A 14,554-nucleotide genomic window follows, 5' to 3' on the forward strand; every position below is an offset into this window, starting at 1 on the left:
TGAGTTCTTTTGCCAGTTATGGGGAGCAGACGTCACCATTAATGAATTTAGTGCTCTTCTAGATATAAGGAGATGCAAGAATTGGGGCTTATAAAATCTTCTCCTGAAAACATCTATCTGAAGCTCTATTTTGTCAGTTTTCCCACAGCACAAAGTACCCCATTCCTGATCTCCACTGTGAAATTTCAGGGAGTGTTGGAGGTCAGCGTCTACAGTGGCTTGTGATTGGTTATAGTACGAAGCAGAGGTAGATGGCAAATGTTACAAACGATTATTCCCCTTAACATTTTTATTTGAATTATTTTTTGCTTACTTTTTTCTCCATTATAATTTTATATTTTACTGAAAATATAAAGACTTATGATTGATAAAAATTCACTGTTAAATCTTTTATTTGTAAATATTAGAAAAGAAAGTTATTTTTGCTATCTCAACTTTTTTATAATTTTCTTTTAATTGTATCTGTGTTATTAACCATATAATAATCAATAATGCAAATTGATATAAAGTAACACGCACTTACAAAATCAAACAAGTTAGACGGAAGTATCATTTTAAGAATTATTTTTATTTATTGGCATTCATTTTGAAATATTTTCAAAATAGACGTGATCCTTATTTTGTCTACCTGTTGATTCAATACCCTTAAACAGCATTTATATAATCATATCTTACTTCTTAAATTTTAAAAAAGTATCCTTTTCTTAGTATTTATTATTATTTTTTAGGATAAATATATAGTTACCATTCCTTCTGATTCTTTGAATGTCTTGATATTACTTTGGCTTAACTACAAACATAACAACATTAGTGGTAACACAATTATAGAATTATAATATTTTTTCTCAAAGCTTTATAGCTATTTCCATAATATTTTGTGGCTAGTCAGTCTTTAATAGAAGAAGACAAGGCTATTCTTTGTTTTCTCTATAGAAGTAATTTTGTTTATTTTTTTTTCTGGTCCACTTTTAAGTTTAACATTTTGGAATAGATATAGATATATATGTATTTTGCATTACAATTAAGCTTTAAACATGGTATATTCTTTTACTTATCTTGATATGCCTATTTCCCTGCCCTGGGAACAAATCTGGGTATCCAACAGTTTGGCACATTTTCTTGGTTGTTCTCTGATTGCTTAGAGTCAGGTCATACCCATGCTTTAGCTACTGCACTGGATGACTGAATTTCTAATGCTATTTCCGTCTTTTGAGCTGCAGTTTCATTAAATTTATGTATTATTTATTGTAGAAGCAAATAAAAGTTTATATTTGTAGGTAAATGGCATAAGTTTTAGTGGAATGTGGAGGTCATAATACAAATGTTTAGTTGATATAGATCTTTACTCTAAATAATGATGAAATTTTTTGATGTTAAGTTGCCTTCCTGCTTTCCTTCCCTCTTCTTTTCTTTCTTTTTGATTGGTATTTTTGGCTCTAAAATTTATTTTTTTGGCAAAATCTTATATGAATTGATACAGAGATGAAGGATACACACACACACACACACATAAATGTCTATATAAACTCTGCTAAATAAATAATCATAAAATCTCTGTTTCTCCAATCAATTCAAAATATTTTAAGAACGCTGCTTTCATTGAATTAAACTTAATTCTTCTCACTTATTTATTAAGCAGCATTCCTTTGTCATGCGGTGAGTATAGCCTTGTTCTTCCTATAAGTAATTGTGTTTTATAAATTTGTAAGCAACCAGAGTGATTTCAGAATTTGTTAAAGATTTACAAAAAATTGACATGATCTTAACCACATTCTGCTATTGCCAATATGCCCTTTAGAGTGATGATTTTACTAAAAGCATTGTCTAACTCCTTCACATTCCTACAATAATGGCCTTATTATTATACTACAAAAGATGACATCTTCCAATAAAAATGTCTAACTCTATAACAATATTCCATGAATTCACTTATTACACAATATTAACAAACTACTTAAAGAATGAATCAAAACCATATAAGATATTATTTCTCATGTATTGGAAAAAATAATACAATGAAGTAAATTAAATCTAATAGTGTTAAAATATTCAAAGCCTTTCTAATGATAAAAACTTTAAATATAAAATATTCTACTTCAAAAATGCTTTCAGAGATGTTATAAATGGTGAGAGGATTACATATCATATATAGTTTTCTGTTTATGAATTTGATTACAGCAATGAAACAGTGTAATATTAAATTTAAAAAAATGCATATCAATTGAAGATATAAATTAACCTCAAATTTGGGTTGTAAATAATTTTATATTTATTTAGCTTTCAGTTTTCTTTATGTGTTTTTATATACTTTCAGGAAAATAATTATCATATACAAATGTACAGATCTGAGTCTTTATCTAATATGTCTTAATCTCAAGAGATCTAAAACCCCTCCATTTTCTTCTTTCCTTCCTTCCTTCTTTCCTTTCTTGGTATAAAAGTTAATTGTTGGCAATATTTTATCAGAACTTATATTGTGAATGAAGGATGAAAGATATATACATATACACACACACACACACATACAGTGATGATCCAACTTGGAATAAATATTTCCATATTTCTATGAAAAATTATGAATGAATTTAACTATAGTATGTAATTCCTTAACATTTTTCATAATATAAAGTATATGTACTTACAACTTTATATTGTGAACTTAATTGTTTAATATCTACCTTAATGCATGGAAGAGTTTTTATGTTATTATAAAGTATACTTTAATGAGTGTGATAAAGGAGCATTACATGGTGTTAAGGAATTATGTTAATGTAATGGGCTTTATGAATTCACAAATTAGCTGAGCACTGAGAGTGATTGGAATTAGATAGGCAAATCCCTTGAGGGGAGTAGGGGATTGATGTGTAAACGATTATTTCTAAGAGTGAGTATAGCATGCCTATGCCCCTGTAGCATGAGGGAACATAGTTAAGTACGAGGATTGTAAGAAGTCTATCTATGGTAATGATCCTGAATGTGAACAAGGAATGATTTGAGGCTACTAACAAGGCTAAAGCCAAATATGTAACAGTCAGCATATTATAGCAGGCTGTCCGGCGAGCCGGCCCTCCGCCCGCGCCGCGGGGTGAGCAAGCGCCCCGCGGGGGTCTCGGGCTCCCAGCCCACTGCCCGGCCTCCCTGCCACATGCTATGCGTCATCCGGGGACGCCCCTCACCGAGAGAGACCCTCAATCACAAGTCACCCGCCCTCCCCACCCTCCTCGCCGTGCCTTGCAATAGCGCCCCCGAACCGCCCTCCCGATCTCCGTGCAGTAACCCCCGCCCCTCGCTGGGAAGAACGCAGTGACTCCAAGAGCCGTGGCGGCTCTTTGAGCCCAAGGCGCGAGCGAGGCAGCCATTGGCGGAGGCCGCTGCCTCCGGCTGTCAATCCCGTGGCCCGGCCCCGCCCCACCGGCGGAGCGTGGCAGGACGCAGGGCCGCGGGGACTGTCGGGACGGCTCCAAGATGGCCGCGCGCTTGGGGTCCGCACTGGCTGGCGGCCCCAAGCTCCGTTCACTGCCACCGCTGCTGACCGGAGACGCTGGTCGGGCCGGCGACTCCGGGCGCTGTACACGCGGGGCGGGAGGCCGCCATGGCGACCCTGGAAAACCTGGCGAAAGCCTTCGAGTCCCACAAGTCTTTCCAGCAGTCGCTGCCGAGGCCTCAGCCCCCTCAGCCGGCACCGCAGCCGCCGCCGCATCGCCCCCCTCAGCCGGAACAGCCGCCTCAGACGGTACCGCCGCCGCTGCCGCCTCAGCCCCCTCAGCCCCCTCACCCGGCACCGCAGCCGCCGCCGCATCAGACCCTTCAGCCGGTACCGCCGCCGATGCCGCCCCAGCCCCCTCAGCCGGCACCGCAGCCGCCGCCGCCTCGGCCACTTCGGCCGGTACCGCCGCCGATACCGCCTCAGCCCCCTCAGCCGGCACCGCAGCCGCCGCCGCCTCGGCCCTCTCAGCCGGAACCGCAGCCGCCGCCTCGGCCGCCTCAGCCCCGTCAGCCGGCACCGCCGCCTCTGCCGCCTCAGCCCCGTCAGCCGGCACCGCCGCCTCGGCCGCCTCAGCCCCGTCAGCCGGCAACGCAGCCGCCGCCGCCTCGGCCCCCTCAGCCGGCACCACCGCTGCCTCAGCCCCCTCAGCCGGTACCGCCACTGCTGCCGCCTCGGCCCCCTCAGCCGGAACAGCCGCCTCAGACGGTACCGCCGCCGCTGCCGCCTCAGCCCCCTCAGCCCCCTCAGCCGGCACTGGAGCCGCCGCCGCTTCAGCCACTTCGGCCGGTACCGCCGCCGATACCGCCTCAGCCCCCTCAGCCGGCACCGCAGCCGCCGCCGCCTCGGCCCTCTCAGCCGGAACCGCAGCCGCCGCCTCGGCCGCCTCAGCCCCGTCAGCCGGCACCGCCGCCTCTGCCGCCTCAGCCCCGTCAGCCGGCACCGCCGCCTCGGCCGCCTCAGCCCCGTCAGCCGGCAACGCAGCCGCCGCCGCCTCGGCCCCCTCAGCCGGAACAGCCGCCTCAGCCGGTACCGCAGCCGCCGCCGCCTCGGCCCCCTCAGCCGGCACCACCGCTGCCTCAGCCCCCTCAGCCGGTACCGCCACTGCTGCCGCCTCGGCCCCCTCAGCCGGAACAGCCGCCTCAGCCCCTTCAGCCGGCACCGCAGCCTCTACCGCCACCGCCACCCGCCCAGCCCCCTCAGCCGGCACTGGAGCCGCCGCCGCCTCAGCCCCGTCAGCCGGCACCGCAGCCGCCGCCGCCTCGGCCCCCTCAGCCGGAACCGCAGCCGCCGCTTCAGCCCCTTCGGCCGGTACCGCCGCCGATGCCGCCTCAGCCGGCACCGCCGCCGCTGCCGCCTCAGCCCCTTCAGCCGGCACTGCAGCCGCCGCCGCTTCAGCCCCCTCAGCCGGCACCTCAGCAGCCGCCGCTTCAGTCCCCTCAGCCGGCACCGCAGCCGCCGCCGCCTCGGCCCCCTCAGCCGGCACCTCAGCAGCCGCCGCCTCAGCCCCTTCAGCCGGTACCGCCGCCTCAACTGCCACCGCCGCCCGCCCAGCTGTGGGTCAGGAGCCGCTGCACAGACGGTGAGTCCCTGCAGGCCCCTCCCCAAACCTGCACGGGTCTCCGTCCCTCCCTCGGCCTCCCACGAAGGCCCCGATGCTGTCCGGGCCCCACGCCTCTTCTTTCCCGGCTGCGAAACTCGGGAAGGAACGGGGCTGTGTTGTGATCCGAGGCCGCGCGTCCCGTTCGGCTTCCTCTGGGCCACTCCCCACCCCTCTCCTCGTCCGGGCCAGGTGTAACATTTTGTCTTCCCTTTTCAACTGACGGCTTAAAACAGTGTTTCAGATAACTGTCAAAACACTGTGCATGCAAAATACTAGGTCAACTTAAGGGAAGGAGTAGGAGAGAAGGGGGAAAGGAACGAAGTTCACCGGTCACTTCTGTGGGGGTGGGTTAAGTGGTCACAGTGGTGAACGCGTAACTGCTACATGGCCCCGTGCGCTTACCACCATAGTCTTTACTGTTACTAACCCCGAACAGCCCTGGTGTTAAGGAGGCATGACCACAGAACATGTGCTCTTTGAGCTTAATTTTACACAAACAGTAAGTTTTCCACGGAATCAAGACAGGCAGTAAACGCCAGCTGCAGAGGACAGCTTGTGCAGGGCTGGGAAACAGCACGGCATGATCAGAACTTTAGTTTGACTGGCTTGAAATGTAGAGGGAAAGGGAAACTTCACACTGATGAATCAGAGAGGAGATAGCTGTTTTTTATTAAACTAAAATGGTTGAATGAGCCTTGTTGGTTAATGATTTGCCTTAGCAATGTGAATTTGGATTCTGCAAGTATTTTATAAGTTATGTAAGAAGCTTGTTTTAAAATTTCAGAACTCTTAAGGTATTAGAAGTTGTTTTATTTTATAAGAATTTTTTAAAAAGTGTTTATTTAACTCAATTAGAACAGAGTTCCTTTAACATAGGAGACTTTATTATCTCATGTATTAATACCCTCTAGAGGTACACAATGAAAAATGTGATTTATAAACAGATACATACAGACACAAGGAAAACAGAGCATGTAGCTTCAGTAACAGTTTAAGAGAAAAGTCAGAAACAGAAATTTTCCCTGGTCAAACTATCAAAAAAAGCACCTGGGGCTTATATCCCTTAACTGTTTGAGCTCTAAATGGACAAATACACATTTTTTTAAAAAAAAATTGCTAAGAACAAGATTGTTTTTCACGTTGAGTAATAACTTTGAAGTTTAAATAAATACCAACAATGGAGCTATGAGGGAGGAAAAATATAAAATACTGATTTTTTTTTTATTTCACCGTAAGGTGCATTCTTAAATACATAGGAGAGAACTGTCATGATCTGTGCAACTCGCTTGCAAATAGTTCAACAGTATTAACAATGATTGAGTTTAGGTGGTGGGCATATGGGAATTTATCATCCTATTAAACAGTTTTCTGTACTTCTGAGACTTATAATAAAACATTGGAAGGAACCTGTTAGACATAATGCTCTATGTGAAGTAATTTGTTCCCTTTGTGAAATTCTAGGAAGGTTAAAATGCATGTTCATAACATCAAGAAAATCACAAGCATTTACGATGTAATCAACTACCTGAGGATCTGTGAAACTTGGTGAGTTGGTGAATTTTTTAAAATGTCTTAAAACATTTTGTTTTTACAAAGATTACAGGAGTAAGAGAAGATAAATCTTAATCAAATCTTAATATTTTTTTCCTGGTTGAGGTGATATAATTAAATGTGGGGAAAAAAAGGTAAATTCTAAAAGGAGACACTACCTTGATGGTTTTCTATGGAGGAAACTCAAGCGGGAGGAAGTTTAATTTAAAAACATAAATTACTGCTCTTTATAATACATTCTAAGTTGTCATTCTTTTGAATGCCTTCCTTTCCAGACAGATGTGTTATTCTGGGAGATCATCAGGACTTCTGGGTATTTGGAGGTATTGACCTAACGAGTGGAACTGCTGATTTATAAGAAGTTGTCCAGAATTTTGGAAAACTGATTAGTAGAGGTAAATAATGTTTCCTTGGCAAGTGATGACAGAAAGTGACTTCAGTGAATTTTCCTTCGTTTTTAGGCAGGTGTACCTAACCATGTATGTTAACAATGATTACAGGCTGGAGACCGAGAAGAACTGCCATTTTTGCCAGCTGGGATGCAGAAAAATTTGGACTTCTGGGTTTCACAAATGGACTGAGGTAACTAAGACAGTAAACGTATCTTCTTGGTCAACATGTATCTCAGGGTAATCACAGGTGTGTTCCATTACCTGATACTGTTTTAATTTGGATAAAAACAAGAAAATTTAAGAAATAGAGTTTGGTCTTGCTTTTACATCAGTTTGGCAAAACAGAACAACCTCTTAATTACTAAGCACAAACCAATTTTTTCATTAATTTTAAAATATTTTAGTTTCTATTTATATTTGTTTTGTGATAAGTAAGTAAAATCTGTAAGCTCAGAAAATAGTCAAACCTAGGAAGCTGCTTCTGACAAGTGAATTAGCTTATTGAAAATCTGATTTAGATCCTTGGCATTAATTTTCAATTTTTTACAGTTTCCTTGGATTTCTTCTATCCAGGAAAACAACATGCTCTTTTAAGATGACTATACTCTGATTATAGTCTCTCCTTTATGGAGTCCACACTAAATTGTAACCATAGGTATATTTTACCATTTACAAAAGTGCCTGGTTGGGAAGTATAGTACAATGATTTTGTAAATTGAATTACTCTAAAATTTCAAGGATTTATTTTTAATTCAATTATGATTAATTTTCATTTTTCACTGGCTCTTAATGCTTTATTTTAAAGTGTCTCTCATAGACCCCCTTCTCTCTTCTTCTTCCCTTAGGCTCTCTGTCCAGTAACTCTAAGTTCTTACATGTTCAAGGTAGGCTTGTGTATTTTTTTAAAGGCAGGTGCACCAAAAAGCACTTTCCTGTGACTATCCTCTGATTTGTTCATCATTTATGAGTTCATATTTTATAGAATTGATTTAAAGAATGTCATATCTTTCTTATTATTTTGTCTGTTTTTTAAAATGCTTTCCTTCTGACTCATTTCTGCATACTTTAAAATAATAATATGAATCAAATAAGTATGGGAATAAAATCACAGTTACTTGTATCACATTTGATTCCATTTTTATGGCAAAGTCTTATTATTATGTTGGTGTTATGAACATGCATTTCATAATACACTTATTTAGATGAATCAGATCTTATTCATTAAGGTCATCTACTTTTAGAAATGTGTAATTTCTTGTGAATACATGTATATAGAAATACATGTGTCTTTCTATAATTTAAGCAGCTTAAAATACAGATAAAATAAATCCAAGATACAAGATAATATGCCTTGCATTAATTTAAATTCATGTGAGTTAAAAGACAATTTGAATATTGTTTCCCATTTTCTACTATCTTGATCATATTCAGCAGCACATTTACCTTTACATATAGTTAAGGAATCTTTTTTATTTCTACTGTAGCTCTGTCATAATGGAAACTCTGCAGCAGAATCAGCTGTCATCTATCCCATGTGGCCAAGTGCAGAGGTGAGAATTCTCATTTGTGGGATGACCACTCACAGCTTTAAATGTTTTTACTGTAACTGCTTTTATAAGGTAGCAAGCTAGAGAGAGAGAGAGAAACAGAGAGAAGAAAAGAGTTCTCTCTGCATATTCCCATGTTGTGTGATGGCATTAGTCTTCTTCTGCTGTATTTTTCTAGAATGTGTGTGCGTGTGTGCATGTATGTGTGAGAAATGTCTTGTCTTTGTCCTAATAGCCACTCTTCTCTCCCTCTAGTTTTTTCTCTATCCTCCCCTCCTATATTTTTCTTTTTCATCAATATCTTCTCTTTCAAAAAATTCTTGATAAATCTAATTTCCAACTTCCTCACTTTTAATATGGTAAAGTTACTTGGATCCCCAACATCAAGTGATCTCATACTTTAATGTCTGTAAGGATTGCCAGGGACACCTTTTAAAAATACAGATTTCCAGGCCTTACTTTGAGCAGTCCTCTTCCAGTAGATCCAGGGTGATGCTGAGCATCTCGAGCCTTCCCCCTTCATATTATGGTGCAGGGGATCAGGGGCAGTTTTCCTCTGGGTCTCCCTGCTGCTGCTATGAACAGTGGCTACAGCATCACTAATATTTTTCTTTCTTGTTTTAATTGCATTAATATTATCAACCAGTTAATAGTATTTTCTTAAAATTATGGTCAAAAGCATAGGTGTTTGATTTATAATGGCACCTGCAAACCACTCTTTTACTGAATTAATTTGTTTTGCTTGTATTTCCACAATTGTAAACACTGTGAGTTAAGTGACTGCTTTGCTTCAACTACAGGAGAATGTGAAAACACTCCAGGAGAGAGAGGTTGCATATATCAATGCAGACTCATACACAGAAGGTAAATTTTATTTCAGATTGTCATTAAATAGTATACCAGTATTTAAGTCTATCAACTCCAACTCATAAACTAGGATTATCCTCTTTCTATGAGATGCCTCAATAATACCTCCATTTCTCCATTTTACCCGAGAGAACATTATTATGATTCAAATGAATCAATATGATTCATAACTAAGCTATTGATCCTAAGTTCTTTAGTGTATTTACCATTTGCCTATCTTGGATTACTACTTAAAACTTTAGTACTTTTGACATTCTTCCTGTGGAGCTGTTTTTAAAAGTTGGGCTAAAATATTTCATACAGAAATAGTTCCTGTATGTATTGGAACAACTCTGAAATAAGCACCCACTACAGACTTCCTTTTGACCCTGACATGTGGCATGTGCATCTGTAGGCTTTCATCATATTATGGTTATTTCTAGGTAAGTGTCAGAGGACACATGTTAGTTACTGACATGCTCTAGCCTAAAGTCTTGATATTGAATTGAATGAATGAATAAAAACATGAACATTATGGCCTTACCACTTCCTTTGCCAAAGACCCCTAGGTACTGCTGCCATAATGAGCAATGACCCTTACTGTTACTGCAGGAGCTGCAGCCTTAGCAGCAGAGTCCGCCTCTGCAGCCTCCTATCCTGAGTGTGTGCTGCAGCCTCTCTGGCTCCTGAAGAGTTATTTCCACCTTGTGTTTTAGTTTTAGCCAGACTGTCTGCCTGTCTGTCTATTTATCTCCCTACCTATCTGTCTATTCTAAAATTTTATTTATTTCTTTTTACTGAAGTACATTTGATTTGTAATATTAGTTTCAGGTGTACAGCAAAGTTACTCAGTTGTATACATATACATATACATATACATATACATATACATATACATATACATATACATATACATAGTTTTTAGATTCTTTTCCATTATAGGTTATTATAAGATACTGAATATAATTCCCTGTGCTATACAGTAGGTCCTTGTTGGTTATCTGTTTCATATATAATAGTGTATATCTGTTAATGCTGAACTCCTAACATATCTCTTCCCTTCCCCCTTTCCCCTTGGGTAACCATAGTTTCTTTTCTATGTCATGAGTCTATTTCTGGTTTGTAAATAAGTTCATTTGTATCTTTTTTTGTTTGTTTACATTCCACATATAAGTGATAGAATTTGATATTTGCCTTTCTCTGTCTGACATACTTCACTGAATATGATAATCTGTAGGGTCCACCCTATTTTTAATTCTCCAGGAATGATGCCTTCAATTTGAAATCTGTTATATATTGTTTATAATTAGAAAATAAAGTTAGAATTAAATACAGGTTTGTAGTCCATTTGGAGGTATTAAAATTCTCTCATTTATTTTGCAGGCAATTATACTCTCAGAGTTGACTGTACAACCCTTCTTTTCCAGTTGGTATATAAACTGACAAAAGAGGTATGTAAATAGATCTGTTGTAATGATTTCTGATGAGTAGATAAATCAATAACTTTTGTTTTCTAAATTACTAATATTTAAACTGGTGACAGACATAGCTGATTTGTATAAACAAGAAATCAGAACGAGCTTTAATACACTACTTATGTGACATAACTATGAGAACAGTAGTGCTAGTCTCTGTTCTAATAATAGTTCCTAATAATTGTATACATTTGTTAAAATGTGCAGGGTCTATTGTTTCATGGGGCAGAGTCTCTTTGATATAACAGAAAGAATACTGAGCTGGGTTGGGGAAGCCTTGGCTGTGAAGATTGCCTTGGCTATTCATTCATTCATTCAGGAAGTATTTATTGTGTGGTTACTATGTATCAGGTCCTATGAAAGGAACTCTAGCAGCAACAGTGATAAAAGGACAAGGCTACTGAATCCAAATACTTTGTAATCTAGAGAGGCCACAGACCTGTAAATGAGGACTCATACTTCACTTGAATATTGGATACTATATACAGTGGAGGACAGTTGCAGAAGAGAGAAGTTAAAATCCTGGTGTAGCTGGTGAGTTTGGAAAGCATTAGAAGGTGTTTAGAGAAGGATTAGTGGTTAAGATGTAAAATGGAAGGATGTGAAAGTGGGGAGAATGTTTCTCCTCGGAGGACACAGGACCTAATAAAGATGTGGATGTGTGAAAGAACATTTCCTGACCTCTGGGTAATGCAACATAACCTCAATGTAAGGTGTTGGTGAAAAAGCTGGTATGAAACGGGGCCTGACACATAGGCCTAAATGTTCATAAATCTGGTGATGGTAAAATTAAAGAATCTTTAACAAGGTTGTACATTATCATTTTTATTCATTAGAAAAATTACTCTGTATCAGTGCAATGAATACGTTAAACTGTAGTAAGTCTAAAAGCAAAATGGAAATAATTCCACATACTTATTTAGCACACAGGAATTTATAAATACTAGTTATTGATGTAGAAAGTACTCTGAAAATGCTACTGCACTCTGAATCTCTAAAAATTATGTGATCTACTCATTGAGTATATGTGTGCTTCATTTAAATAACCCCCATTATAGAATTTAACTGTAGAAATGTTTCTTTCAAGTAGGTATCACTTAGATGACAGTGGGAAGTAGATATCACATCTCTGTGGTCCTGTTTCCAAATCGCCCTTCATCTTGCCCTGTCCTTTTCACTGTTAGTGTCTTTAACATCTCATCCTCCCAAGTGAGCATCCTCCCATGCCCATCACAACTCCCACCATACTGGGAAGCTTAGGTCCTTGATCCTTTTATTGAAATGTCCCATAAAAACATCTAAAAGCACGCTGAAAAGACAGCCCTTGTTGGGGAATCCTTCTCAGGAGATACATTTACTCTCTGTCCTACAGAGGAGGCTCCTGCCTTTATAGGAGCTGTAGTAAGAATTTTAGGGCCAAGAAGGAGAAGCTTAGGTCTATCCCCTTTGTACATTTATTTAATAAGTATTAAATGTGTAAGTGGTTACCATAGTGACAGGATAAATCAAACATAGTTTCTGCTATTAGTGTGTTACCTGTGTAGCCAGGAGAGACTATGATCAAGAATTTTCAAATCCAAGACAGAGATTAAAATCACCAAAGCGAATACAGATAAAAGTGTGGGAAGCAAAAAATAAGTATCTTAGTTTATTATTTTACATGTTGGAATTAAACAGCCTGCTTAATGGGAAATTGCAAATTTTTTTCCCATTTTAAAGCCTCTTTTATGTTAATTTGAATTTAATTTTCATGCCACTTAAGATACAATATATTTGTTTTTCAGAGTTTTTGTTTTAGATAGATTTTAACAGTTTAACTGGGAAATTAAAATGTATATTTAGAAGTTACATTATCAGGATGAACTAATTAATTGTCCAGAAGAGAAGAGTGAGATTTTATAATCTTGTTTGATTTGATTGTCAGTGGAAGAATCAGACATCATTCATCTGGAGAAATGCTATTGGTTGCTGAGGGCTCAATCCCGAACTGGATGATTTGATTTAGAGACATTTGGCCCATTGGCTTCACCACCAATTCGTCCATCTCTGAGTGAAGGTGGGAATCCTTCTATTTTCTACAAATGTTCTTTGCTAAACACGTGAGCCTTGTTCCACCTTTGGAGCCTTGTGTAAGTCGGTTTACCTTTCTGCACTTGTATATTCTCATATATAAAATCAGTTTGACCAAGACAATCATTATGAAAGTGTGCTCCAGTGCGGTGACTCAGCATCTGGTGCAGGGTCAGGGTGGTGGACACTGAATAGGAAAAGCTCTAGCTTCCACACATGACCCCACCTCTTCCTCAGCTGAGGAGTGTCTATTGTATTTCTTTTATATAGAAAAAGGTTCCACTGCTGTATCCTTCCCCCACCCTTAAAAAATTAAGAAACCACTAGACCATCTCTAAGGTCCCCACTTAGCTCTAAACTTTTCACTACTATATATATATATTTATTTATTTATTTTAAATGAGGTTTACAAGGAGCAGTTGTGGGTGATAATCACAAAAACTGTATTTGAAATCTGAAAGCTTGGGTTTTTCTTCTGATTCAGACCTTTTTAAAAAAATTTCTTACTTTTAGCAAGTCACTTAACTACTTCTTAGCTTCAGTTTTCTGCTCTTTGAGGGCACAGAATTAGATTCTTGAAATAGTCTGTATTCTTCAGGTTTCTAGTGTGTTTTAGAAATATTTATTTGTTAGGGGAGCTAGAACAGACAGGGTTTCCACTTCAGCAGTGCAGTTATGTTTTTACCTTTTTATAATTAGAGATTGAGAAATCATTTCATTTGAAAATAAAATGATTCCATTTATTTTTTAGGAAAAGTTTAAAAACCACAGGATTAGATTATAAATTGCCCTTTATTTCTGAAATTTAATATATTTAGTTATACAGATTAAGTGGTACAATGAAGACTGCAGTACAGAATTTCTGTCTCTTATAATATAGTGTGTTAGTTTTCTTTGCTTCATGAAGGAGCTGTGTGAAGCTCATTAATAACAACACAGTATATCTTTGATAGAGTTCAACTTTTCTTCTTCCTTTTTCCTTTTTCTTCTTAGTCTTTCCAAATTAGGATAATTGTGGTCTCTGACTTTTTTCCAGTTAAATTTTTAAAATACATTTTTATTTTTTACATTCTACAATCACTTTTGACTTTTGGAATTAATATAAGATAAAGATAGGTATGCAGACAAAACCAAACACTAAATGATAGTATTTTCTTCTAGGAAGTTAAATTTTGGTTATAATTATGCCAGGGGGAAAAAATAAACTTCCTAAGACAGTGGAAAATACTGATAACTTTTAAAAACTAAATCAGTTTATGCGAGTCATGCCTCCTTTCATAAGCATGTCATTAATAACAGGAAGTTTGTTGGCTGTGATTTATTCTGTCTGTCTTCCTATTTTACAGGTTTATTTAATGCTTTTGGTGAAAATCATGACAGCCACATAGATTTTAAGGAGATATCCTGTGGGCTAACAGCTTGTTGCAGAGGACCTCTGGCTGAAAGACAGAAATGTAAGTGTGTTAAACATCACAAAATTTGGAAGCTATACAGAGAAAAAAAATAGCATCCATTCATGTAAAAAATCATCTGATTAAGGCTTGAATTTTCATCCCATTGGCAAATAGCAATCTCTTGCTGAGGTT

At 39.6% G+C, this 14,554-nt stretch overlaps 1 protein-coding gene across 1 annotated transcript in view; it reads left to right on the forward strand.

Annotated features, from left to right (window-relative positions):
- Positions 1 to 1,651: 1,651 nt before the first annotated feature.
- LOC140693658 (uncharacterized) overlaps positions 1,652 to 14,554 on the forward strand; it is a 676,856-nt gene continuing 663,953 nt past the window's right edge. The window contains exons 1-11 of the mRNA XM_072957373.1: positions 1,652 to 1,656; positions 3,356 to 5,066; positions 6,549 to 6,632; positions 6,914 to 7,033; positions 7,139 to 7,220; positions 7,876 to 7,914; positions 8,515 to 8,580; positions 9,378 to 9,441; positions 10,807 to 10,874; positions 12,823 to 12,954; positions 14,315 to 14,422. Of these exons, the coding sequence (XP_072813474.1) occupies positions 1,652 to 1,656; positions 3,356 to 5,066; positions 6,549 to 6,557 (1,725 nt within the window). The 3' untranslated portion in view covers positions 6,558 to 6,632; positions 6,914 to 7,033; positions 7,139 to 7,220; ... (4 more) ...; positions 12,823 to 12,954; positions 14,315 to 14,422. The remainder of the gene's footprint in view (positions 1,657 to 3,355; positions 5,067 to 6,548; positions 6,633 to 6,913; positions 7,034 to 7,138; positions 7,221 to 7,875; positions 7,915 to 8,514; positions 8,581 to 9,377; positions 9,442 to 10,806; positions 10,875 to 12,822; positions 12,955 to 14,314; positions 14,423 to 14,554) is intronic.

The sequence above is a fragment of the Vicugna pacos genome, unplaced genomic scaffold, assembly GCF_048564905.1.
Source record: "Vicugna pacos unplaced genomic scaffold, VicPac4 scaffold_20, whole genome shotgun sequence".
Classification (NCBI taxonomy): domain Eukaryota; kingdom Metazoa; phylum Chordata; class Mammalia; order Artiodactyla; family Camelidae; genus Vicugna; species Vicugna pacos.